General features: G+C 45.6%; 1 protein-coding gene across 1 annotated transcript in view; it reads right to left on the bottom strand.

Annotated features, from left to right (window-relative positions):
• Positions 1-140: 140 nt before the first annotated feature.
• LOC143296022 (E3 ubiquitin-protein ligase RNF8-like) overlaps positions 141-26,943 on the bottom strand; it is a 47,238-nt gene continuing 20,435 nt past the window's right edge. Inside the window, exons 6-9 of the mRNA XM_076607762.1 lie at positions 18,063-18,242; positions 7,586-7,790; positions 6,186-6,611; positions 141-4,882 (exon numbers count right to left, since the gene is read on the bottom strand). Of these exons, the coding sequence (XP_076463877.1) occupies positions 4,845-4,882; positions 6,186-6,611; positions 7,586-7,790; positions 18,063-18,242 (849 nt within the window). The 3' untranslated portion in view covers positions 141-4,844. The remainder of the gene's footprint in view (positions 4,883-6,185; positions 6,612-7,585; positions 7,791-18,062; positions 18,243-26,943) is intronic.

Below are 26,943 nucleotides of genomic sequence, written 5' to 3'. Positions count from 1 at the left end.
TGCAGTAAATAGACCATATGTTATTTTGGAAATGGTGACTATGGGAGCCACAGAACAGAGAAGTGTCCATTGCTATTCAGGAGTTTTGGTGGTTTCTAGTATGCCCAACCACCACCACCACCACCACCACCACAAAAATCATGACTCAAGACTGGTTTAATGTCATGTACAGAAATTCAATGTTCCACACGTGCAAACATTAAAATGAAATATAAATCAAAACTGAGAAAGCCACTAGTACGATAAGAAAGTATGTGCATTATAACACACACACTTTCACACCACACTACCTTCCTCCTCCCATCTCATACCCCAAAACTCATCCATTTCCCCCTTCCCCCCACATCACTTCCCCTCCCCCACGCTCCCTTTACACCACCCCTCCACCTTCATTTCACAAACTCCCATCCCAAACATTGAGTTTTTAAAAATAATACTCACATTCTAATAACATGAATGTTGTGTCTTGTTATAAAATAATGTGATCATTCAGTTACACTGCAAAAACACACAGAACTGCTTGTGTTTGTGTCCAACATTTTGTTTACTTTGGAGACATTATCAGCTGGGCAGATGACACCAGTAACAAAGGATTGTGGGATTCTTTATGTTAAATTGTCAGAATAGGCTAATCAATATAAATGTGAATTGGATTCCTTTCGTTTCTAAACACAACACCCCTCCCTGACTTCAGAAACGGGCTAAGTTTCAATACATAACATTTATAATTTGAATAACCCCTTTTATTTTATTTATTTATTTATTTTTTTAATTTAAGCTTGCGTGTGTAGACATGTGATGTTTCTTAGGCTTCCACTTCTTTAAAATAAAATGATTTATTATCATTATCAATCAAATCTGAGTGTTATATTGTTTTTATCATCACGATTCAGATCAGCACAATTTGTGATAATAGGTTAACTTGTATCTTCAGTCATTTTCTAGTCTTTCCAGTTTGTTGGTGATGACACAAAACTTCTCATAATTAGTCTATTTGATAAGTGTGTGTGTGTGTGTGTGTGTGTGTAGTTTTTTAACCTGGTTTGCATGTATTATTTTGTACCGTAGCATGTAGACAAAGTCTTCTCTTGTGTGTACAGAATGTTAGTAATATTTTCTTTCTTATGTGTGGTGATAGGTGTCTTTATGATAATCACTGCCTCGGCAGTGCACTTGAAGAACAGTTGATATTGGCGCTTTCGGTTGTTACATAGTCTTTCAGGTAAGTGGGAGTGTGGCACTGTTGGATGGGTCTATTGGATGATTCATATAGTCTCAGAGCCACTGATGTTGGAATATATGTTTCTGTGGCTGCTCCCACACTGGAAAGAGCAACAAAGGGGAACAAATATTCTTTTGTGTATTTTAACCTTCACTGGCTATCATGGGTCGTACACGACCCGAAAGGGTACAAAAACGCAAATATCTCAGCCAATTCTTAATATTTTTCTACAAAATTTCAGATATGCTTCCTACACCTAAAAGGCCAACTTTTGCCAAAAAATGAAAAAAAATCATTAATTAGTTAATGAGTAATTAAAGGTGGCGTTTTAACTACACACAGACACTTGTGTGGGTCGTGTATGACCCATGCTTTTTAAAGAGGAAAAAACGTGGTCACCCCTTGAAAGCTTGTGTGGGTCATGCACGACCCATACCTTTTTAATAGTGATTTCAGAAGGTTTAATTTGCAATTAGTGAAGGAAAATAAAGAAGTTTTACTTTCAATAGCCTCACTACCCCACTACTCTCCCACTACCCCCCCCCCCCCTCCCCGCCCCGTCCCTTTCGCCTGTCTTCAGCTATAACCCCCTTCCATCCCTTTCTCCAACAGCATGTACCTGTGGACTGAATATCTTTGATTGTGCGTGTATAGGATGCTATGAGTCGTCTCTCTCTGTCTCGCTGTCTGTCTGTCTGTCTCTCTATCTATCTGTGTGTGCATAAGTAGGGTTTGTATGTATGTGCATGTGGTGTTAGGTGTTTGTGTGTGTGATCAGTTGTGTGTGCGTGTGTGTGAATGCGTAAGCTTGTGTTTCTTCTGAGTGTTTGTGTGTGTGTGCGTGTGCGAGCACATGTGTGTGTAATCAGTTGTTACGATATGTTTTCTTTTTCTATATTTTGTTATAAGCTTTGGAGGAATATACAGGTTTTTGTCTCTTTACAAAGTATGGGTCGTGCACGACCCACACAAGCTTTGGAGGAATATACAGGTTTTTGTCTCTTCAAAGGTGTGGGTCGTGGACGACCCACATGAGCTTCTGTGTGTAGTCAAAAACGACAGCGGTATGGGTTGTGGACGACCCATATGAGCTTCCATGTGTAGTAAAAAGCGACAGCCAGCGATGGTTAAGCAAATGGTAAAATATACAAGTCCTCATGTTGATGGGTTCTCACTAAGCTCATTTGAATTTACTTTTCAGTAAATAGTTGCTGACTATATTCTATAAAAATCTGAATCCAACTTCATGTAGTGCTAATGCATGAAGTTGCCAAACAGTCTGTTGTTTTTCTGGAGACATTTATTTAACTTTTCAGCCTCATTTTTGTGTGGCACTGTCAGTGTGTCGGAATTCCTTTTGTACTTTGCTGATCCTGATACTGTTGCTCATGTTATGTTAGTTTTCCTAAGGATTGACAGCTGGTTGAATTACTGTACGGCTTGTATATGATTATTTTGTTAAAAAATGTTTGTATGCTTTACTTCTGAGTAAAAGTGGAAAAAAAAAGTTGTAGTTTGAAAATAATATCATTCAAATGTAGATTACACACAGATATGCATACAAGGATATGTGTTTATGTGCACATGTCAACATCTGCCTGTGTATATGTGTAAGAGTACATGTACTCGTTTTCCAAACAAACAAACACAACTTTCTTCCACTAATACCATAGTCTACTTTCAGTGTTAAGAAAATTACAACTGCCACTTCCATTCATATAAATAAATATATAAATGTCATATCATATCACAGATTATAACAACACAAATGTAAAGATTTTGAAGCAACAAAATTATAAAGATGAACATGAAACTTTATACATATTCTGCTTTTATGAAATCAGTATAGAGTATAGTAACAAAGACAACAAACCAGACTTCATTGTGTATGCCTATCACAAGAAGCAAAAACACATTCACAGCACATTTTCATGATATGCCCAGCATCTCAAATAATATCACAGTTCTTTCCCCTTCAATACTGGAGTGCAAAAGTAATATCATTTTCCAGCCCTCTCATTTCTTCTCTTTCCAAATTTTAGGAGGGGTGGAGGGGGGTGTTATTCTTTTTTTGGTATAAATGTGTAGAGTTTGATGTTTTTGTCGGTTTTTTTGTCCATGTTTTCTTGGTAATAACTTTACTATTCATTCTCTTTTCAGTTTTAATTGCCTCTACATTCTTTGTTTTGTTTTATTCTTTGGGATCTTTTTATGCCCCAGGGCTGGGTGGGGAAAAGAGCATGTTAATTCCTTTACCTCATTTCCTTGGTTAAATAACATTTAATTTTGTTTATTGCATCAAACATCCTGTTTTCAGTTGAACGTAAAATCAGGACCATGCTCCATTACAGAATGGCGTTTCTCACACTATGCTTCTGTACCATAGCAGCCCCTTTCATGCTCCTAACAGTCCAGTTTCATGGAGTGGTAATGTCAGACAAGCTTGCATTCGGCGTAGTACTGAAGGTACCAACTGTATAGTTCAGTCGGTCATGTATTAGTTCAAAAGTGGCTGGTCACATTATTGCTTCCTAAAAATTACAAACTGATCATCCAACAACTTGCCAGTGTACAAGGTGACTTACCACCAATCGTCAAAATACCCCAAACAGCACAAGAGAAACATTTCAGTATCTACATCTCTCTCTCTCTCCCCCCCCCCCTCTCTCTCTCCCCCCTCCCCCTCTCTCTCTCTCTCTCTATATATATATATACAGAGAGACAGATCTACATAAGCTTTTTCAATATCTCTCTCCATATATCAGCTTTTTCATTCCATTTAATTGTATTTCATATTATGCAGCATGCATCATTCATTATAACATGCAGTTGCATGCACACATCATCTCAGTTTATGAATGTGTACTGAGTAACAATTATGAAATATATGAGCATTATTTCATAAGCATTAGTTCTAATGATTATACAGCCTTAAAAGATACCAGAGTTGACTTGAAATCTCTGTCATACTTCATTTTAAATCTGTCATCATTAAACAAAATTAAAAACCTTAAAATTTTACCAAATGGAAAAGACCCCACACTCAAGACAAGACCAGTTAAAACAACAAAAATGATGTCCCAATTATGGAAATGAGGAAAACAGAACAAAAGAAAAAGAAAATTACTATTTGGAGAAAAATGTTGAGATGCATTGGGATGCTATTACACTTTAAACTAGACACATATCACATTTACAAGGAGAAATAAAAATGTACTTACCTAAATATATAGGCATGAAATTATTTACTGTCACAAAAGAAAAGTATTGTTTACAGATAATACAACCTCCTGAACATCCAGTGATACATGCAAGCACCTTGAATGTTACCTCTCTCACACACACACACTTCAATTTTTTGACATTTGACCAGTGGCCTATGCACTGACAACACCACCACCACCAACAACAACAAAATAGAAAATGCTGCATGTCATGAAGTCTATGTGCTAGTGTGCAGATGCCACTAACTGTGAGGAAGGGAAGGAATAAATGTTCTAAAAAAAAACAACACACTATCACTCATGACACAGACCTTTGATGCCCAGTGAAGGCACTGTTCCCCGAATCAAAGTGAAACACAATAACATAATGTCCCTGTCACTGATTGGTTGCACTGTTGTCATCCCGGGCAGCCATTGGCCCAGTGACCATCACGACCTGTACAAAGCAAAATATGAAGAAACCATCTGAATCATAGGAACTAAAATACATTGTTCAACCAGCAATTGTTAAACGCCATATCAACACTAAAAGAGTGAGAAACGAACTGTTTATTTTGGTCACATGACATAACTAAGCTCAGCCCTTGTTTTCGTGTTACATTCTGCTGGAATGGCATCTGTTCAGAGATCTGCATTCTCACCAATAAGTTGCACAGAACAGGAGCCTTCCTCAGCAAAAAAGCATGCATTCTTTCCTTGATGTCATCAATGCCTTCACCAAGTCTGACTGAAACTTCACAAGTTTCAAACCATCAATACAAAGTCTTCCAATGCTGTGTCTGAACACAAGCCAGGTTGCTTGAAATGTAGACACTTGGAGATGTGATCATTCCAATGTCTTTGCTGCAGATACAGACAAGGGAAGGGAGACAAGCCAGGACTTTGTGTGTGTGTGTGTGTGTGTGTGTGTGTGTGTTGTTTTTTTGGTTTTTTTTTTTGACAGGGCTCATAGATAAGAAAAGTATAAGCTTTTTAAAAAGAAAAAAATTACATCAAGTCCTCGCTCTGAGGAGTGACTGCAATCAAAACACACACATATACACACACAAATACATGTATCACTGCAATCAACCTCACAACTTAAGATTATTCCAATTTTCACTGCCATCCACTCCAGAACAGACAAAAGAAACACATGTTAAAGCAAACAAAAAGAAGAACATGCAAATACCACAGCCTGAGAGCAGCAGCACATAACCAAAATGATAGGATTAGATTAAAACATTTTTTTTTTACTTGTATAAATGATCCACTGTACAAAATCATCTGAAAGCTTTCCATCATATAAGTGATGTTAAGTTTTCAAGATGATACAAAACGTTTTGTTCCAATTTAACCCATAATATAAGGAATGAGTAGTTAAAAATCATCCCTTTGTTTTTCTTTATGGATGTGAATGGTTCAAACAGTGACTGCTTGTGCAGATACTAACCTTGAATAATGCCTGACACCTTTATGTACAAGTTGGAAAGGTTCCATCTTCAGATACATTCTCTACAAATGGGTCCATTTTGACACATGTACAATGCATTGTGAAGGGTAAATGGGCATGTGTTTGTGAATTGGGCATCTGTGTGAGAAGAACTTGAGAAAGACCGGAGAGAAATGTGTGAATTGCAAGAAAAAGACAGAAGACAGACTGAAGAAACAGAGACAGTGATACACAAAGAGAGGGGAAGGGTAGGGAGAGATGGGGAGGAAAAGAATCAGAAAAACAGTGTCAGAGAGAAAGTGCTCACCACAGTTAAAACATCGTCCGTAACCCCCGTAATAAGGCCTCTCAACACCATTCTCATCCACAGAATCTTCATCCGACTCTGAAAAGTTCTGCTGCTGAGCAGGCGTGTTGCTGTCAGTGCTGTCTGAATATGCACTAGATTCCTGATGCTCATCGTTATCACTATCTGTGATTAGTACATCAGACTGAGAGGGTTCCCTTCCAGCTTCATCATCGCTGGATGATGAGGTGTCACCATCATGGGTGATGGTTGCAGCAACTTCTGGGTGACCTATGGCTGTAACTCCCCTCCTTGTTGCTGCTTGACCACCTCTCCCCCTGCCTCTCCCTCTGCCCCTGCCTCTCCCCCTGCCCCGTGGTCTGGTGGCTGACCCTGAGGGCCCAGCTCTCTCCTGATTTTCTGATTCATCCAACTTGACTTCTGCCTCTGCCCACAATATACATGCATATCCCGTTCTTGAAACTAGACAGGAACAAACTAAGCAGCATGCAGGATCATTCAAACATGTCTCAGGATTATCCAGATTAAAGATGGGATGGAGGGTGCCAAAAGAGAAACAGACAAATGCATAAAATCATTTTCAAACACTTAAAGTTTGTGGAAGAGAGCATTAATTGTTAATGTTGCCTGTTCTTTTTCTTTTTTTTAATGTGTTACTTTAGTATAAAAGTCCCCAGATTAACACTCCTCTTGCATCCTGATTAACGTCTACCATAGTCTTAGTCTTGGTGATAGATCAAGGTCCTGTGTATAACATGCACTTGCACTTAGCTCATATCAAAGAAACCATAGCAACAAAGGATGTCCCTGTCAACATTCTGTAGAAAGATCCACTTTGATAGCAAAACGAATACACTTTCAGACAGAAAAAAAGAAGAAAACACTGCACTGTGGTGATGTGCACTCCTCAGAAGAGCAAACTGAACTTTGCACACAGAAATCTTTTGTAACAAAAGTGATACAATTCAATACAATATAATATGCTGATCAACTGGATAGACCTGAAATAACTGTTCCGTGTTCTGATTTGACAACTACCATAACAGGCCACACTATTTTGGTATGCAAGAGATGTACACAATAGAAAACAAATACAGATTGAAGACAAGAAATAACAGTCTTTTCTGTCTTTTATTAAACATCCATTTCCTTTTTTGAATGAAGCAGGCATCATAATGAGAAGCTCTGAACATCTGTCTGTGTTGTTATGCTATACATTTGGGGAAAATGAGAATTGATTTGAGTGTTGAAGAAAATAACCTGCAACATGACTTCTTTGTATCAGTACAGTCAGATCAAAGGTTTGGTCACAGTCATATCTCTCTCTCTCACACACACACACACACACACACAACAACAACAACACCACACCACAATGCTGTCAGTACAAAGCAGTGCACCTCTTCTCTCTGCCACCAAAACAGCCCTCCGCTCCTTCAACTCCTCACTGAGCTGTTCCACCATGCGGTCAATGTAGTTGTCCAGCACAATGGACTGTGTCTGGGAGGTGGTCACTGTGCGGCAGTTAGGACATTCCTTCTTCACTGCCAGCCACTGCCGTATGCACAGAGCACAGAAAGCGTGGGAACAGTTCAGAGTGGTGGCCTGAGGAGAAAGAAAGACACTGTTACAATTCAATTAGACAAGGAAAAAGAAAATACAGAAAAAGGAGGAGAAAGAAACGCATGCATATACACACACACATACACAAGAAAATACATAGGGAGAGAATATATATATATAGAGAGAGAGAGAATATACGTGTGGTGGTGTGTGTCCATCGAGATCGATGATGACCATCGTTGTCATCCAGCTGGGGGATGGGGGGAGGGTGGTGGTGGGGTGGGGGGGAGGATGCTCATGAATCTATCTGTGAATGCGCAGATGGCTGAATAGTCCAATCTGTGCACGAAATGCTCGCTGACAGTTGGGGCAGACAAAAACAGGCATACCATTGTCAGGGTGCTTGTTTGCCCGTGACTTTCTGGCCTGCCTCTTCTGAACAGCTACAGCAGTCCTGTTGGCCTCACACAACTTGGCGCCTTTGTGCACAGCAGCGCGCCATTTGTCACGGTCCACTGCAGATTCCTCCCAGGAGTCAGGGTTGATATCAAACGCTTTCAGAGAAACTTTCAGAGTATCTCTGAAGTGCTTCTTCTGACCTCCGTGTGATCTCTTCCCTTGTTGCAGCTCGCCATAGAAGAGCCTTTTGGGCAGCCGATGGTCTGGCATGCGGGCCACGTGTCCAGCCTAGTGAAGCTGGGACTGCATCAGGATGGTGAAGATGCTGGGAAGGGTGGCTTTTGCGAGCACCTCTGTGTCTGGGGTCTTGTCTTGCCACTTGATGTTCAGTAGCTTCCTGAGGCATGTTGTGTGGAAGTGGTTCAGCTTCTTGGGGTGTCGTTGGTACACTGTCCAAGTTTCGCAGGCGTACAGTAGTGTGGGGAGAACAACTGCTCTGTAGACCTTTAGCTTGGTCTCAAGACTAATGCCTCTTCTGTTCCAGACATTTGCATTGAGTCTACCAAAAGTTGCGCTTGCTCTTGCAATCCTGACGTTCACTTCATCGTCGATGGTCGCATTTCGTGACAGTGTGCTGCCAAGGTATGTGAACAGCTCCACCGCACTGAGTCTCTGACCGTTGACTGTGATGTTGGGCTCAACGTAGGGTTTCCCTGGGGCTGGCTGATGGAGAACTTCAGTTTTCCTTGTGCTGATGGTAAGGCCGAAGTTCCTGCTGGCAGTGGCAAACTTGTCGACACCGAGTTGCATGTCAGTTTCAGATCCAGCGTTGAGGGCACAATCATCAGCAAACAAAAAGTCTCTGATGATGTCTGTCATGACCTTTGTTTTTGCTTGAAGCCTTCTGAGGTTAAACAACTTGCCATCTGTTCGGTACTTTAGGCCGATTCCAACATCGCCATCTCTGAAGGCATCAGAAAGCATTGCAGAGAACATGAGGCTGAACAGCGTTGGAGCCAGGATGCAGCCTTGCTTGACACCATTTGTGACAGCAAAAGGAGCAGATGTTTCGCCTTTGTCCTGGACTCGAGCCTGCATGCCTTCATGGAATTGGCTGACCAAGGAAATAAATTTCCGAGGGCATCCGTACTTGGCCATGATCTTCCACAGTCCCTCTCTACTCACGGTGTCGAAGGCCTTAGTGAGGTCGACATAGGTGGAGAACAGATCAGCATTTTGCTCCTGACATTTCTCTTGCAGCAGCCTTGTAGCAAACACCATGTCGGTGGTTCCGCGCTCTTTCCGGAATCCACATTGGCTCTCAGGCAAATGACCTTGGTCAAGGTGTGCTGTGAGGCGGTTTAGTAGGATCCTGGCAAGTATCTTGCCTGCGATGGAGAGCAAGGAAATGCCCCGATGGTTATCACAGGCTTGCCGGTTCCCCTTTCGCTTGTACAAGTGAATGATAGATGCATCTTTGAAATCCTGGGGGATCGTCTCTTCTTTCCACATGAGTGAGTACAGCTGATGGAGCTTCTCAGTCAGCACAGTGCCTCCATCCTTGTAGACCTCTGCTGGTATGGAGTCTGAGCCAGGTGCTTTGCCACTGGATAGCAGACGGATTGCTTTCTGGGTCTCAAGAGGTGCTGGCGGATCATCCAGTGCTTTGTTGATGGGGACTTGTGGGAGACGGTCTATGGCTTCATCATTTATGGAGGAAGGGCGATTTAAGACACTGTTGAAGTGCTCAGCCCAGCGTTCGAGAATTTTCTCCTTCTCGGTGATCAAGGTATTCCCATCTGCACTGAGGAGGGGGGATGATCCTGAGGATGTGGGGCCGTAGACTTCTTTTAAGGCATCATAGAACCTCTTCATATCATGCCTGTCAGCATATCCCTGGATCTAATCAGCTTTGTCACTCAGCCACTTATCCTGCATCTGGCGTAACTTTTGCTGAACAGTCCTGCGGATGGCATCGTACGCATCCTTTTTTGATGTGGACTTTGGGTTGCTCAGGTAGGCTTGATGCAGACGGCGTTTCTCATCCAGAAGCTGCTTGATTTCATCACAGTTTTCATCAAACCAGTCTTTATGTTTTCTGGTCATGGGTCCCAGGGTCTCTGAAGCTGTACTATAGATCAGCGCACGCAGGATCCTCCAGTCAGACTCCACATTCTGGTTGTCCAGAGAGGCGGATTCCAGACGATCTTCCAGCAGCTCCACAAAGGACTGTTTGATGGTGATGTTTTTCAGCTTAGCGATGTTGAGCCGTTTTGGAGCCTTCTGGCCTTGGGGGCGTCTCTTGAGCTGGATTCGAATATTCAGCTTCGAGACTACAAGGCGATGGTCTGTCCAACACTCGGCGCCGCACATGGTCTTTGTTACACGTACATCTTGCCTATCCCTTTTCCTGACGATGACGTAATCGATGAGATGCCAATGCTTTGAGCGAGGGTGCATCCATGACGTCCTGTTACGGGTAGGGAGGCAGAAAACTGTGTTGGTTATCAGCAGTTCGTGCTCTGCACAGGTCTGAAGCAAAAGCAATCCATTTGGGTTGCAGTGGCCCACACCGTGCTTTCCAATCACTCCATCCCAGGTGATGTAGTCAGAGCCAACTCTAGCATTGAAGTCCCCAAGAATGATGAGCTTGTCTGCTTCAGGGATAGCAGCAATGACAGAGTGAAGGTCCTCGTAGAACTTCGCCTTCACTTCATCCGGGTTGGTCATGGTTGGGGCGTAGGCACTGACAATGGTGAGGTGCTTCTGGCCAGATGCCAGTGGGAGTTTCATGGTCATAAGCCTATCGCTGACTCCCTTTGGGATTCCAGCTAGCTTGCTGACAAGTGCTGTTTTTACTGCAAAACCAATGCCAGCCTCACGTCGCTCTTCGCTTCCTCGTCCACTCCAGAAGAAGGTGTAACCAGATCCCTGTTCACAGAGCTCGCCTTCGCCTGCAAGCCGCGTCTCACTCAAGGCTGCGATGTCAATGTTGTATCTGGCGAGTTCGGATGCAACTAGTGCCGTTCTCCTTTGGGGTCTGTCCGCGTTATCTCTGTCCAGGAGAGTCCTTATGTTCCAAGCACCAATGGTGAGAGGAACGATCCTTGTTTTTTTCTTTTCTTTCTTGTTGTTTCGACCGCTGATGTAGGGTCCCCGCCAGCCGCGGTATGCTGGCCAGGGTGATATGGAGCAGGCAATTTTTAGGGCACCTTTTCTAGCCCCTTCCTCATGCCAGGGAGGTGAGCAGTGCATTCGTAAAGAGGGCTGCTCAGACGCTCAGACAGCTGCCGAGCTCCATCGCTGCTCCTGTTGATGAAGAACGACCCTATGGCCTGAGCTGCCTGTGTGCAGGTCTGCGGCTGCGACTGCCAGTGTACCCACACCTGTCGTTTTGTCGCTCGCCTGTCGCCACAGGACTTGGGGGTGATGAAATGATGAAGGATGAAAGGTCATTTTGGATGACAGATGACTTGCGCGATGAGTTTGTTTAAAGTGAAGAGGAGTTGCGCAACGTCGACCTCACTCTCTCGTCCGGGTCCACCAATTTCCAGTGGCAAGACTAAGTCGAGACGACTGGAGGATGAGCACGGATGCAGTGGATGACCAAGATATCCTTTCGGTGTCTCATCTTGCTCTCTGCACTCCACAGTGCGTTGCTGTAACCGCCTTCCTCTCCGTTGAACCGATAGGTTTCTTCCGCAGATTCTGCCGGATCCAGACTTCGCATGCATGGGTAGACACACCCCGGGGGCCAACTGCGTGTGGCATGCACACAGCACGGTGGAGCTAGATGGCCGTCGGTGGCTCTCCTGAGCCAATGCCCTTTTATGGATCTCCATAAGGGTGTCTAGCCACCCGCCTCACCAGTCCCGGAAGGGAGCGGTGGGAGTGCCGGTTTAGTCGCCGGCAATCCGACCCTGAACAGGTTGTACTGGATTACAGGTTACCAGTAGCAGATCTAATGACCTGACCTGACAGAATATACGTGTACACATGCACACAAACACAAACAGGCATGTGAGGAAGAGAAAGAAGAAAGATGCTTCAATCTGCCGTCTCTGAAACCACTTTAACGACAGCTTGATCAAATCAGTGGACAATGTATAAATCAACCTTTCCCGTATGTTGCCTAATAATTTTGTGCACCAAATCTCGTGGGTGCAGTCACCATGGTTTTTATGAAGGAACAATCCTTTGCTGTACGTTGTGGGTGTGCCGTCACCCATGGTGTTTGTGAAGGAACAGTACTTCTGCTGTATGTCATAGATATGCAGTAACCCATTATTTGTGTGGAGACTCAACACATTCTGTTGCAGATAGGAAGCAAACCAAAAGGTGTGTACAGAAAATAACAAGGGATCCTTATAGATCTTCTGGTGCTCAACATCACATGTAGAAAGTGTGAAGACGTAAAGTCAAAATGAAGTAGAACTGCCCTTCTCAGCTTGGAACAAATATTCTCTCTTTCCTTTCTCTTAAAGTTATTAATTATAAATAAAAACAACATTGTTGCTTTAGCACTGGACAAGAGAGAGAGAGAAAAGGAAGGGTGAATTTTGCTGGGGTGGGGTAGGAGGAAGGTAAAGACAAACAGAGAACAGACAGAGAGAAGAGGTGGGGGAGGGCTGAGATTCAGACCAAAGAAACTCACTTTAAGTTTCATTATTTTTTTCTGATTATCATTTGAGGCCTACAATGATTTTATATTGAAAAAGTCATGCTGGTCAGTTCTGAATTTATTCTTGTGCACATATGCACATTCATGCACACACACGTGTGTATGTGTGTGTGCATGTGCTTGTGTGAGTAGTCTCTCTAAAAACAGCATGGGTGCCCACACATCCAAGACATATGGCACACAAGCTTTGTTCTTTGTGAGAATGGGTGTGCACACACCCACAACATACTGTGATGTTTATTTACTTTTTTGTTTATGCACACGAACAGACAATTTTCAGTGGAAATGCAATACATACCATTGGATACATAACACAATGCTTTATTGACAAACACAACATACCAGGATGTTTATTGTTAATGTTTATTTACTTTTTTGTTTTTATACACAGACAATTTCCAGTGGAAATGTAACACATTTAAACGGATACATAATATGATGCTTTATTGACAAAGTCATAAATTTTGTGAGTTACTGGGCAAAACCATGGCTGTTAAAATTCTGCAGCAAGACATAAACATTAGTGCACACAAAGGAAAACATATACTAGCCATACCAGCAAAACACACATTCTACAATTCACAGGTGTACACAGAAACTATCCAACTACAAGTGGTGCACAGCGTTTGGGACAGTAAGGGAACTTGTCACCACCCCTGCAGGATCCCCCCCTCACCCCCCACACCCCCCCCCCACTCTGACTGATCTTCACGCTTGAAGTTCTGGTGTTAGGCAAACTGACCTGCCAGTACTGCCCATGCCTTGATTGCAATCACTGGGACTACTGCATTTACTGCCTGTCAGCAGATGGTGTGTAAAGTTCTACTGAGGTTGCCAAATGTAAAATGAAAGAGGTTTTTCAATCTACTACCTGTGAAACCACTTTCGATCAGAACATGCAGTGGACAACAGTGGACATTGTGCAACCAAAACTAAAAAGCTGTAAAAATCCCACAGAACAATGTATAATCAAACACATTCATGGAAGAACATACACTCACTATGTAAGCAAACTGTGCACTCAGAAATACACAGGCATGGACTAAAGTTGCAAACAGCGCATAGCATTACTGCCATTAGCCACAATAGCAACCCATGCCAAAACCTCCTCACAACTGTCCTTTTATAACTTGTTTGCTTACTATTAGCTTGACAGTTCATATAAACACTCCAAGGGCTCAACAGGGTTAATATAAATTGCTCCCAAATTAACTGGTATTAGTGCAAACACTTTTTCTTTTTTATTCTGGATGAAGGGACACAACTCTCAGCCATAAACAAAGAAGCACATTGACAACTGAGGTTTGACTTATTTCTTAAGTAAATCTCATTCTCTTTTTAACATTTAAGGATAAACAGTTTGCTATCAAAATTCACAACAAAAAACAACAAAAACAAACAAACAAACAAACAAAAAAACCAAAAATCCCAAACATGCTTGCATAGAAATCTGAAAAAAATTGCAGAAGAAACTGAATACTTTAATTTTGAGTGTTCTTGAAAAATATCTACTCCGAAGCACTCAATTTGACATGCACACATGTCCCCCAACACACACCAAACATGAATGCACTGATGTGTATGCTCAAAGGTACACATACACACACACACACAAACACACACGTGGTGATAGCCATGAGATGGCTGTAGTGGTCAGCGAGGCTCTAAGCACCATAATTTGATTTCATTTGATTTGACAAAAACACACACACACACAGAGGCACACAAATAAAGATACAGGATGATATACTGTAACCTTTCTTGATCTGCTGACCCCTTTTGTGTTGTCATATCAAACACTGACTCTGCTTCATGAGCACACACAAGTTATTTCTTCTTCAGTAACTAATTAATTACAAATAAATGAATACAAACAAGTGAATGAACCAACATGTACATAAAGATACCCAGAAGAGTAGTGAACAAAGAACTAAGGAGATGAATCTCACTGGAAAAGGGCTGATCGATGACAATCAGTTCTACAAGTGAATGATATATAACCAAGAAAATAAAAGCGACAGGATAACAAGCAATAACAAGAAAGGCAAAGCCTTCAAGACTCACTTGTGATACATTTTAAGATTTTTTTTTTTAAGTAAATAAAAACTTATAAAAATTAGTTTCTTGAAATCTGTTCTCTATTCATTATGATTATATAAAAATTTGCGTTAAAAAAAAAAAAAAAAAAAAAAAAAAAAAAAAGGCTTCCAGGCAGATTCAAACCAAGATTGTTCAGATCAAGAATGATTGGTTTTATCCATTACGCTAATGCGGGTTCAACAATGACATTCAAAAATTATTATTTAAGCATGTTCTTTTAGCGGAATAAACCAACAGCGGCAATCGAAGTGTTAATGCCATTTAAATCATGTTATTTTGGTATACCTCCGGCATTTAAAAATTTCTTTCAAGTCCAAGTTAACCCTTTCACTGCCAGGAAAATAAGATTTAAGTGAAATCTATTTGCCAGGGTTTTTTCCACAAAAAACGGGTATAAATTTTCCAAAAATTCTGTGCTCTTTGTTATTGGAGAAAGACCCATAAAAGTATATATTTTCTGAAAGGTAAATGAATAAAGAATACAAAACACATGCTGTTTTCCCATTTTATATATTTTTAGTGACATGCTGTTGTTTTGAAATCAGTGTTTTGTTTTTTGTCACATTTTCAACTTGTTCATTACAAACATTAGTCAGGTAATTTGCACAAAAACATCATATTTTCTGGACAAATGGATATCTGCAAACACAAAATCATACTAGAACAACCACAATATATATATATTTTTTTTTAAGAGATAGATACACAATACATTGTGACTTCTCCAAGTGATAAGATGGATGTGAGGCCACACCCCCTCAGTCTCCACCCCCCTCCTCCTCACCCCTCTCACACGGTCACTTGATTCAGTTCTCATCAGACCGCGTTGGCTGCGTGCCAAGAATATCGCTCTGCTGCTAATTCGGTCATCTGTCGTCTGCTATCATCTGTACAGCCGGCATCACTCACTGACAGTCGCATCTTGGCCACTCTCTTGATTACTCCCTTTATTTTCTATCAGATCGTCCTATAAATGTTCATCTCTATCTTCTCCTTCGAATTTACGCTTCAATTCTTTCTGAGCATCAGCTAAAGAAAGAAATCATGGTTGATTTAGTTCGTCACGATCGCATGTCTTGAGCACGGCGTCAGTCCGACATTTTGTTGAGCGAGCGAGGAGAGAAGTCAGGCAAACACTTGGACAGTGACCCAACCAAAACGTTCAAATAAAGGACTGCTTCATGACGTAGATGGGGTTTCTAGCTATGAATAGAATCTAGAGAGATTCCCCAGGCTAAAGCTACCACTATTTTTGCCAAGGAAGTGAATGCAAACCAGGGAAAAGTCAGAATATTTCGATGACGAGTTATCTCGTCATGCAGGCAGCGAAGCATACATGCTTGCCATGACGAGTTATCTCGTCATGCAGGCAGCCTAGGGGTTAAAGGAGACGTTCCCACACACTGCAATACGTTTCCGTTTCTTAACAGGTCTGCAGAGATCCGTGTTCGACAACTCTTTGTGGCTGTCACTGAGAAACTATGACACGGTCCATTCAATTTCTCTTTTCTGTTCATTCTAGTTAATTCAGTATCCACTTTAAAACATTCATATGCAGTAAACATGTCAATGATTATTCAAGAAATTCTTTTAATCTAGCGGTAAAGGAGACGTTGCCATCACGTCAGGCTTTGCATCAGTTTGTCAAGATCTGCAGAGACTAGTGTAGACAAGGGCCTTAACTCAGTGAAACGGTGAATTCAAATTTTCTTTTATGTTCATTCTAGTTAATTCAGTGTCCACTTTAGAATATTCATATGCAGTACCACATCAATAATATAGTTAGTGTCACTGTATGTTATCTCCAGATTTGGATTTCTAAGAAAAACGAGGTCATAGCACCTTCTTCCAAGAATTTGTCTTCATTCGGGCAGCTGCAAAGAGTAAACAGCATTTTCAGATTCCGGATCGAGCATCAACGAAATAAACTGTTAATGATTTGGAAACACGGCTAAATTCGGGAAACGTACAACCTATCATTGGTACGTTTGTGAAAAAAATTTTTCCTACTATTTTTAAGCCAAATTTGGTATTAGCAGACAAAGTATTGCCAGAGAAAATGGCAATGTTAACACTTTGGCCGCTGAAGTCACCTTTCAGCACCCGCTAGGGAGACCGTTGATGTCGCCAAAAGGCAACCAAAACAGGGTAGGTCATTCACAAACCAACTACTCTTATTTTTGAGAAGTTTGAAAAGCCATATTTTGTGCATGTGACCCAAGGGAATCCCCTTCTATTGCTCAACGCCATCTTTTCAGTACTTCTGCAAGTTTTTGAGTGAATTTATTATAGTTTTATCCGTAACTTCAATCTTTTCATTTTCCAAAATGGCTGTATCGACGAGCAGACAACACTACGTCACAACTGAGCAAGTTATAGAGCAACTGAGACTGCAGTCAGGCTAGCAAATGAAGATTCGGGTGAAGAATTCCCGTATGATGATGAAGAAGTTTTATTGTTTGAGGGGGAGAGTGATAGTGATGGTGACTGGGCACCGAGCCAAGTACCAAGTCGCGAGTGTATGGGGCATGGCCAGACAAGTGGAGCACATGTTCCTGCTATGGCCACCACGTCGGCAGCTGTGAGTGACCGTGATAGTGAAGGGGAAGCGTGTGTTGTTCAAGTCGCAGCGTCTGTGTCACGTTGGAGACCAACAACACAGCGTGGCCATGGGTCAAGCTTGACTACACGCTAATGACCAGGAGGGGGGGAGGGGGGGGGGGGGGGGGGTAGAACAGCTGTGCCAAACCCTGATTTGTTTCAGTGGGTGTTGTACCACACAGATGATCCCTACTGTCCTGCTGAATGGCTTCCAAATTTTACTCCAAAAAAACACACACAAAAAACCCAGGTAAGAGCTCTGTGTGTGTGTGTGTGTGTGTGTGTATGTGCGTGTAATTTCTTGCTCTTTCTTGAAAATCAGCTGGCACCAGCGAGTGTTGCACTCTAAACTCACTGGCAGTGAAACGGTTAAAGTTTACCACGGACACACAGACACACACAGACAACCAAACACTGGGTTATAACACAGACTCACTTTGTTTACACAAGTGAGTCAAAAAAGGAAGGAGTGAAAGAAGAAAGACAGACATTAGCAAGCACACTATGGGTTGATCCGGAATACACAAACCCACCTTTACAAAGAGCTCACTGCAGATTGTACACTGCAGCTCTGTCTCCATTGTGTCAGCAAATTCAGACAAGAGGGCTTCTCGGGCTGTCAGCGTGTCGGCCTTGGCTTTCTCCTTCTCCACCCAACTGTCTGCCAGCTTGCTTTCCAGAGCCTTTTGTTCCAACTCCTTGGTTTCTATTACCTGTCCAAGCTTAAGCATATCAGTATGCTCAAAAACATCACATGTTTTTTCTTTAACTTTAAATGAACCATTTACAGGTCAGCGTGGGATTAAGAAAAAAAAAAAGAAGAAGAAAGTGGGTAATTTATTATCAAAAAAAAAAGAAAAAGAAAAAAGAAACAATTATAGCATGAGATATATGCACATTGGGTTGCAATTTTACTAAATATAAAATTACACATGGCAATTCAAGAATGATGACTACCCTTCCATGTAGTCTGTAGTAATTTCACAACAAAGCTTTCAACTTGGTTCAAATTTTGAGTTTTCCCTCCAAACAATGACCAATGTCTGTCATGGGTTTGTGACTGATGTTTGTTTACTGTTTATTGTTGCCTACAGTACAGCTGACCGTACAGGGACACATCAGGACTGCTAAACCATACAAATGCTCAACTGCATCAACACAAAACTGTCACATCTACACACACACACAAAAACAAAAAATACCAAGGCAACCCACAAAACACAGTTCATGAAATATTATCTTAACCATTTAGATTCTTGAGGCAAATAAGACAAGGCTGTGCAGAGGATGTCAGCACTTCCACTTAATTTATCATCCACAGACTTTTTTTTTTATCATAAAAAAGGAAAGGATATAAAAAATACTTCAAAGCCAAACAAAGAATACATAAATCTCTCGGGCCTGGTTAATGCCGGGATATCATTATGACAGGAAGTGTAAAGTACAGCCTTGTCACGCAGTCCCAAACCAAAATGGACCTCCATAGCAACATTGTCATTGTCCTCCTCCTCCTCCATCATCATTAATATAAAAAAAAACAGTCTCAAAGTCTGTGGCCTTTCATGCCCTGCTCTCATGGTGACCTCAGTTTCAATACCCCTCCACTTCTGTGCTTGGAGTGAGTCCTGTCAGTGTCTTCAGTGTTGGCAGATTCATGGGGGACTACTCTTTGAGGGACAGGGTGGCGGTCTCCACTCTTGCAGGGACGCTCACTCAGTCTGGCTCCGCGACTAAGCCATTATTGTCGTTAGTAGGGGGCTTAGTAGGTGGTGTCCTAAGTACGTTGAAACAGAACAGGCACCACTGAACACCACCGAAGTGACTCAGCAGCAGTGCAGGGTCTCCTCTGGTGTGTGGCCTCCTGGCTACCTAACATCGATGGTTCCCTGCAGACTGCCGATGCTGGAACTGTGATGGATGAACCCGGGTGTGGCCGTGTATGGGGGAATCTAAATGAGCGGCATGGGAGTAATGCCACTGAAATGGTGCAGATGATGGGGCAGAAAAAAAAAAGAAAAAAAAAGAAGAATACATAAATGGCCACAGAGGTAAAGACACTGCAGATCCCAGTGATTACAATTTCACTACCTAGTTGCCAGAGCAAAACCGCACAGATAGTACATCACAGACCGCAAAAAAGAGAAAAAAAAGTGTCAAGGCTTGCTCAAAAAAAGAAAGGAATGGACAGAGAAAGCTGAAAAAGGAGCCAACAGTGAAGGAAGAAAAAAAAGCACAAATAAAGAGAGCAATAGAAAAGAGGAAATTTCTAGCACAGAATTTCAAGAAAGCCGGGATGCAATTTATACTGAAAACCCCCTGCATCCCACAGGGGTAATGACAGGAGTGTGTGTACTGTAAAATAACATAAACCTACACTAGAAAGCTTCATAACAGCAAATAGAGTCTCACTATAGCTACAAAAAGGAAATTTTCTATCTAAAATTACGTTTAAATAACATACTTACCGTGACCCAACTAGTGCAGACTCCGGCAGGGGTCTGACATTCCTGTCCTGTGCAAACTACTATCCGCCTATGCGGAGAAAATGAGAGAACTACGGCCGATAACCTCCCGGAAGTAGGTAACGTCCCCTTTGTCCCCCTGGTTATCGCCCTCTTTTGACGGCAATATGCCATCAGCAGCGCAGCGAGCAGGGAGAACAGGAAGCGGGGAGGCCGGGAGGGTCTTAAATTTGGGTCACGGTAAGTATGTTATTTAAACGTAATTTTAGATAGAAAATTTCCTTTTAATCACACATACTTAACCGTGACCCAACTAGTGCAGAATAGCGCGACAAGGTGGCGGGCTAGCCTGTTCTACTGTCTATGTGCTGCGATAGCCTGCTGTGCAACTACCACAGAAGCGATGCCTCTTGAGCCATCATCCCGCAGGCGTGCGACGTCTCTCAGGTAGAAGTCGATGAAGGTGGCAGGATTTTTCCAGTAGGCGGCATCTAAGATGTCTTGTAGCCGTATTGAGTGCGCCAGGGCAAGAGAGGAGGACCACGCTCTGACTTCATGCGCTCTGGCTGAGGAGGCATCGAGTCTCAAACCTACGTCTGCATATGCACCTTTGATCGCATTGACTATCCATCGAGACAGCGACGTTTTGCTAATGTCACGTGGATGGTCTAGGTTCCAGCTAATGAAGAGGCGTCGCTTGGACGCTCGGAAAGGACGCGACCTTTTGAGGTATATGCGCAGGGCCCTGACCGGGCAGAGGAATCTATCCTCGTCATCATGGGCTAGAATGGAAGAGAGCGGTTTGATGAAAAGAATGGGAGAGGGTGTATCGGGAGTCTGATTTTTGGCAAGAAATTCAGGGAGGAACCTAAGTGAGATAGATCCGTCCGGCTCAAAGGCTATATCCTGTGTGACGCCACTGAGGGCATGGACCTCACTACAACGTCTGCCTGAGGCGAGTGAGACGAGAAAGAGTGTCTTCATTGAGAGTAGCTTGAAGGGAGCTATAGCAAGGGGTTCGAAGGGTGCCTTGCGGAGGTATTGTAGTACCAGAAACAGGTCCCAAGAAGGGGACCGAGGGGATGTACGTGTGTGGCTGAGGGAAGCCCCTCGGACTAATGCCCTAAGCAGGGGGTCATCTGAGAAAGAGGGTCCGCCTAGTTGCCGAAGAGTGGAGCTGATTGCAGTGCGATGGACGCGTACTGCAGAGGCGGAGAGGCCTTTGGAGGAGGAGAGGAAAGCGAGAAAGTTGGCGAGGTCCATGTTGGATGGGTGTGTGGGATTGACTGAGTGGGTAGAGCACCAGGAGAGCCAGCGATTCCAGTGTGCAGAGTAAACGCCTTGAGTGCCTTTGCGATGTGACCTGCATACGAGGTCGGCTGTGTCATCAGAGGCGCCTAGTGCTGACAGAGATTCCCGCACAGTAGCCAGGCGTGTAGGTTGAGAACCTCTGGGTTTCCGTGGGGAATGCCTGAGCGGGGCTGAACTAGGGAGTGTCTGCCGATGTGAAGGCGGAGTGGGGGGACGTGAGTGAGGTGGAGAAGGTCGGGAAACCACGGCTGTGCTGGCCAGTGGGGTGCGATGAGAATCAGGACGGCACTCTCCAGCCTTGCCTTTCTGAGGACTTTTCCCATGATTGGCAGTGGGGGGAAGGCGTACCCCGAAAGGTTGGACCAGCTGATCGACAGGGCGTCCACGGCCCAGGCCTGCGGGTCTGGGACTGGGGAGACGTATGTGGGGATGCGGAAGTTGAACCTTGTGGCGAAGAGATCCACATGTGGTTTGTGCCAATGGTCCCAGATCGGCTGAAGTGTTGAGTGTGACAGGGTCCACTCCGTCTGAAGCACTGTGTGGGATCTGCTGAGGTAATCTGCTAGAATGTTGAGCTTGCCTGGGACATGTCGTGCTGTCAGGTGGATGTTGTGCTCCTGACACCAGAGGAGGACTGTCTCCGCATGCAGGGACAGCTGGTGAGAGTGAGCTCCCCCCTGTTTGTTCAGATAACATGCTACCGTCGTGTTGTCTGTGCATAGCAAGATCGACCTGCGCGAAACGTGGGGGAGGAAGTGCTGGAGGGCAAGGGAGACCGCCTCCAGTTCCAGTTTGTTGATGTGCCATGATTGCTGCTGTGGGGACCAAGTCCCCGACGCTGTGTGGTTCTCCATGTGGGCACCCCAGCCCATGTTGGAGGCATCTGTGTATAGTTCTGCATCTGGAGTTGGGTTCGAGATGGGAACCCCGGCGTTGAGCCATTGCATGTCCATCCAGCGCTGGGTCGACTGTGAGAACCATGTGCCTAGAGGAATCTGGGTGTCCCACGTCTGAGAAGACTGGGACCACCTGTTCTGGAAGTGGCGCTGAAATGGGCGTTTGTGTAGTCTGCCCAAGGGGACCTGTGCAGCAAGAGACTCCATGAAGCCCAGTAGAGAGGCAAGCTCCCTGGCTGACGCCGAGGCTGCCTGTGATAGATGAGAAAGGAGGCTGTGTAGCCTGTGGAGGCGAGGCATGGCCGGACGTATGGTCATTGATACCGAATCGATCGCCATACCCAGGAATTCGAACTGTTGAGAGGGCTCCAGTTCCGATTTGTCTGTGTTCATCAGAAAGCCCAGTGCTTGGCACTGGGTCCTGACGAGGTTGAGGTGATGCTGGCAGAGGGCCTTGCTCTCTGCGAGGATCAACCAGTCGTCTAGGTAGACCCTCAGGCGTATGCCCTTGCTCCTGAGGGCCAAACATAGTTCCCTGACCACTCTGGTGAAGACCCACGGGGCTGGAGCCAGGCCGAATGGAAGGGCTCTGAACTGGAAGGACTTGCCTTCCCATGAGAAGCGGAGCCACTTGCGGTCCCTGGGGTGAACGAGGACATGGAAGTAAGCGTCTGTGAGGTCTATGGAGACTGCCCAGTCGCCTTGTCTGATGGAGTCCCTGATTGACGCAGGTGATTCCATGCGGAATGATTTGTGCTGGAGATATCTGTTTAGGGGCGAAAGGTCTAGGACTGGCCGCCATCCGCCGGATGTTTTGGGAACGACGAAAATGCGGCCGAAGAAGCCCGGGGAGAGAGGAGGAGCTTCTTCTATGGCCTCTTTGTGGAGAAGAGAGAGTATTTCGTCCCGCAGGGCTGAGCAGGCTGTGTCGCCCTGAGGGGGGGGGAAGGGAGGAGGAGAGAGAGTGAGAGGTGCCTTGGAGGAGAGCCAAGGCAGGCGGAACCCCGACCCTATCACCCGGAGGACCCACTCGCATGCTGGGAGAGACAGCCACGCTGGCATGTGCCTGGACAGGCTTCCTGCTGGCTGTTGGTGCGCGAGTGGCGGGTGAAGGGCGGGGGCAAGTCATTGGGGGTGGGCCGGAGTGGAGTTGGTTGCTGGCCTGCGTGGAGGGCGGAGTGAGTGCGGCTGGCGCCTGTACGGTCTGGGCTGACCCCTGGGTTGTGGCCTGGGTTGTGCTCTGGCGTTTGAGGTTGTGGATTGGCGCGGGCGCGGTCGGAAGGAGGTAATGTTGCTACGCCTTAAGGTGTAGGGCTGATGCCGTTGAGCATGCCGCGGGTGTGCCTGAGTGCGGAGAGGGCCTGCGCCGAGGGCAAGGTCCCTACCCAAGTCTGCGCGGCGTTTGATGGCCGCAGTGGGGAAGCCTTGACCAAAAAGGGAACCGTCGGCGGGAGGAAGCGCTCTGAGGGAAGCATGTTCTGGCAGAGAACGCACGTATGGAGAGTGGTCGAGCACAGCGTCCCTCCTGGCCAAAATCACGTTCATGTAGGCCTGCGCTTGTATATTGGCAGAGCGCATAAGGAGCTGGGCGATCTGCTGTACGAAGGGAGAGAAGACCGAGATGTCAAGGCCGGCTGGTGGGTCAGCTGGTGTTTCCATCAGTGCTGTGGCAAGGCCCGCCAGGAAGTTGTCTATGGCTGCAGTTGATTCAAGGGACAACCTTGCAGCTTCTTCCAGGTCCATCAAGAATCTGTCTGTCACTGTGACTGAGCGATTGGCCTGCGAATTGTTTGGGAGTAGTAGTAGGTCCTCCTGAGAAAGAGGCAGGGGCCTTTGCGGGATAGGACCCGGAGCTAACAGTGGGGGTTTTGAAGTGGGTCTGGGTTGGGTTTTTAAGAATTTGCCTCGACCCATTGCTGCAGGGAAATCGGGTACAGAATCAGAGGGGACCTCGCTGATGGGTTGGCCCCTGATGCGTGCCAGCGTACTATGCAGGGCATCAAGTACCATGGGCGACTGTGTGAGGGCATAGTGAGGGCCATTGGAGGATCTGTGGATGCCCATGATTTCCATAGCACCGCAGGATTGAGGCGTGCCCGGTGCATGAATTGTCTCCACCCTGTCTGGAGTGTAGGAAGCTAGGTGTCCTAGTGCTTCCTGCAGGGAAACCAACTGGTTTTCTTCTGAAGGTGGTTCCTCTGAGTCTGTGTCACCATCAGAAAAAGTCTCTTCAGTGGCATAGGGTGATGGATCAGGCTGTGTGCTGGGCACGTGGCCAGTGTGGCTGTCCTGGGTGCTCTGAGTGTGTCCTGCTGAAGTGGAGGGTAGCTGCTGGTGGGTGGCAGGGGGTGGTGGTATTGCATTAGAAGAAGGAGCAGAAGCAGGAGAAGGTGTGGCACCAGGAAGGACAGTGGAGCATAATTGCTGCAGCAAGCTGATAATGAGCTGCTGATTGTTTGTTTGAGCAGCTTGCTGTGAGACCGTTTGTGGCTGGGAAACAGCAGCAGCTGGAGAAATGGCAGATGTGGACATCACTGCATGGCTTGGTGGAACCGTGCACGCGCCTGCACTGGAGGCAAGGGGCAGTGACGGTGCAAGGGAAGTAACTGCGGCGGTCACCGATAAGGGGACCGAAGCAGGAGTTGCCTCCCTTGGATTGGAAAATCGTGACAAGGGGAGGGGTGCACGCGTATGGGCAAGCGTGTCCCCTAGTGGTCCACCTTCCTCCCTGCACAATGGGAGGGCATCCCTACACGCCACGGTCGCCAAAGGATCCGAGACGGTCGAGGCATGCCGCGTGGGGGGCTCGTGATCCGATGTCACGGCCGCCACCACGGACGCATCGCACGTAGGGCCCAGACTAGTGTGCGGATCCAGAGCAAGTGACTTGCGTTGTTTCCCCAAAGGGTTTGTGCAAAAATCCCTTGAGACTGAGGGCATGGGGAAAGGGATAGAGGAGGTCGACTCGGGTACTGCCGACTGGCAGAGCCGAGAAATCGCGGATCGCGACGAGTCCGATCGCGAATCGAAAAAAGGATTGTGAATGGCACCACTGACCTGTGTATTGGTAAGCAAACCTGTAGAAGTCGCCGGAGGAGGCGTAGTGGGTAGTGGTGGTCTGGAGTCGACCGGAGGTAGCGGAGGAAGTGGGGGTGGCGTAGGGTTGGCGTTGCTGAGAGCGGCAGAGGTAGAGGGCCCAGACTGATCGCGAATCGATTGCGATCGTGCCTTAATTTTAGCCCGATCTCCCAATCGGGCTACATAATTGTGCGACCTGTTTGAAGACATAATCGGACACAAAACAGAAACGCCAAAGAATCGATAGACAGGTAGAAAATGCGAAAAACTTAGCCGTATGAAGTGCACAGGTACAGGTGTCGAGATGGCTGCCGGAAAAAGAGGGCGATAACCAGGGGGACAAAGGGGACGTTACCTACTTCCGGGAGGTTATCGGCCGTAGTTCTCTCATTTTCTCCGCATAGGCGGATAGTAGTTTGCACAGGACAGGAATGTCAGACCCCTGCCGGAGTCTGCACTAGTTGGGTCACGGTTAAGTATGTGTGATTAAAATAACATGTTCAACAGTCTTCCTTTCTCTTTCTCTTCATCTCTTTAAAACACACACACACATACATATGCATATGCATATACATACACACACACACACTCACAACACACACATGTACATACATATGCACACACACACACACACACACACACACAGACACCAAGAGAGGGGTGAGAGAGGCTTGGAGATAGACTTATATTTGTACACTCAGTCACATAACTTATTAAAAATGCACACAACACACCCATTACCGAGATTCAAACCCAGGACCCTCAGATTGCAAGTCCAACGCTTTAATCACTCAGCCATTGCGCCCATCATAGGTGCTATTTAAGTATCCATATAATTTATTCATCATTCTCCTTCCCTACACCTACACAGACCAACTGTAACCCCACAGTACTACCCCCCTCACCATGCACACAACACACACATACCCCTCCCCCTCCCTACACACACACAGACCCTCACTACCACCATCCCCCACCATGCACACAAACCACATAATTAATTATATTCCCCCCTCCACCCACAGACCTCCATACCACACACACAACACACACATACCTCTCTCCTGACACCCACACAGACCCCCCCACTGTCACAAATCATCAGACCTAACCAACCCCTCCCCACACCCTCACAGACCCAACATCTCCATCCCCATACCCTCAGACCCAACATCCCCCTCCCCACACCCTGACCCAACATCCCCCTCCCCACACCCTGACTCAACATCCCCCTCCCCACACCCTGACCCAACATCCCCCTCCCCACACCCTGACCCAACATCCCCCTCCCCACACCCTGACCCAACATCCCCCTCCCCAAACCCTGACCCAACCTCCCCCTCCACACACCCTCAGACCCAACATCCCCTTCCCCACACCCTGACCCAACATCCCCCTGCCCACACCTTCAGACCCAACATTCCCCTCCCCACACCCTCAGACCCTACATACCCCTCCCCACACCCTCAGACCCAACCTCACCCTCCCTACACCCTCACAAACCCAATATCCCCCTCCCCACACCCTCAGACCCAACCTCCCCCTTCCCACACCCTGACCCAACCTCCCCCTCCCCACACCCTGACCCAACCTCCCCCTCCACACACCCTCAGACCCAACCTCCCCCTTCCCGCACCCTGACCCAACCTCCCCCTCCCCACACCCTG

This window comes from Babylonia areolata, chromosome 21, assembly GCF_041734735.1.
Source record: "Babylonia areolata isolate BAREFJ2019XMU chromosome 21, ASM4173473v1, whole genome shotgun sequence".
NCBI classification, from domain to species: Eukaryota; Metazoa; Mollusca; class Gastropoda; order Neogastropoda; family Buccinidae; genus Babylonia; species Babylonia areolata.
This window is presented reverse-complemented; position numbering and strand designations above follow the sequence as displayed.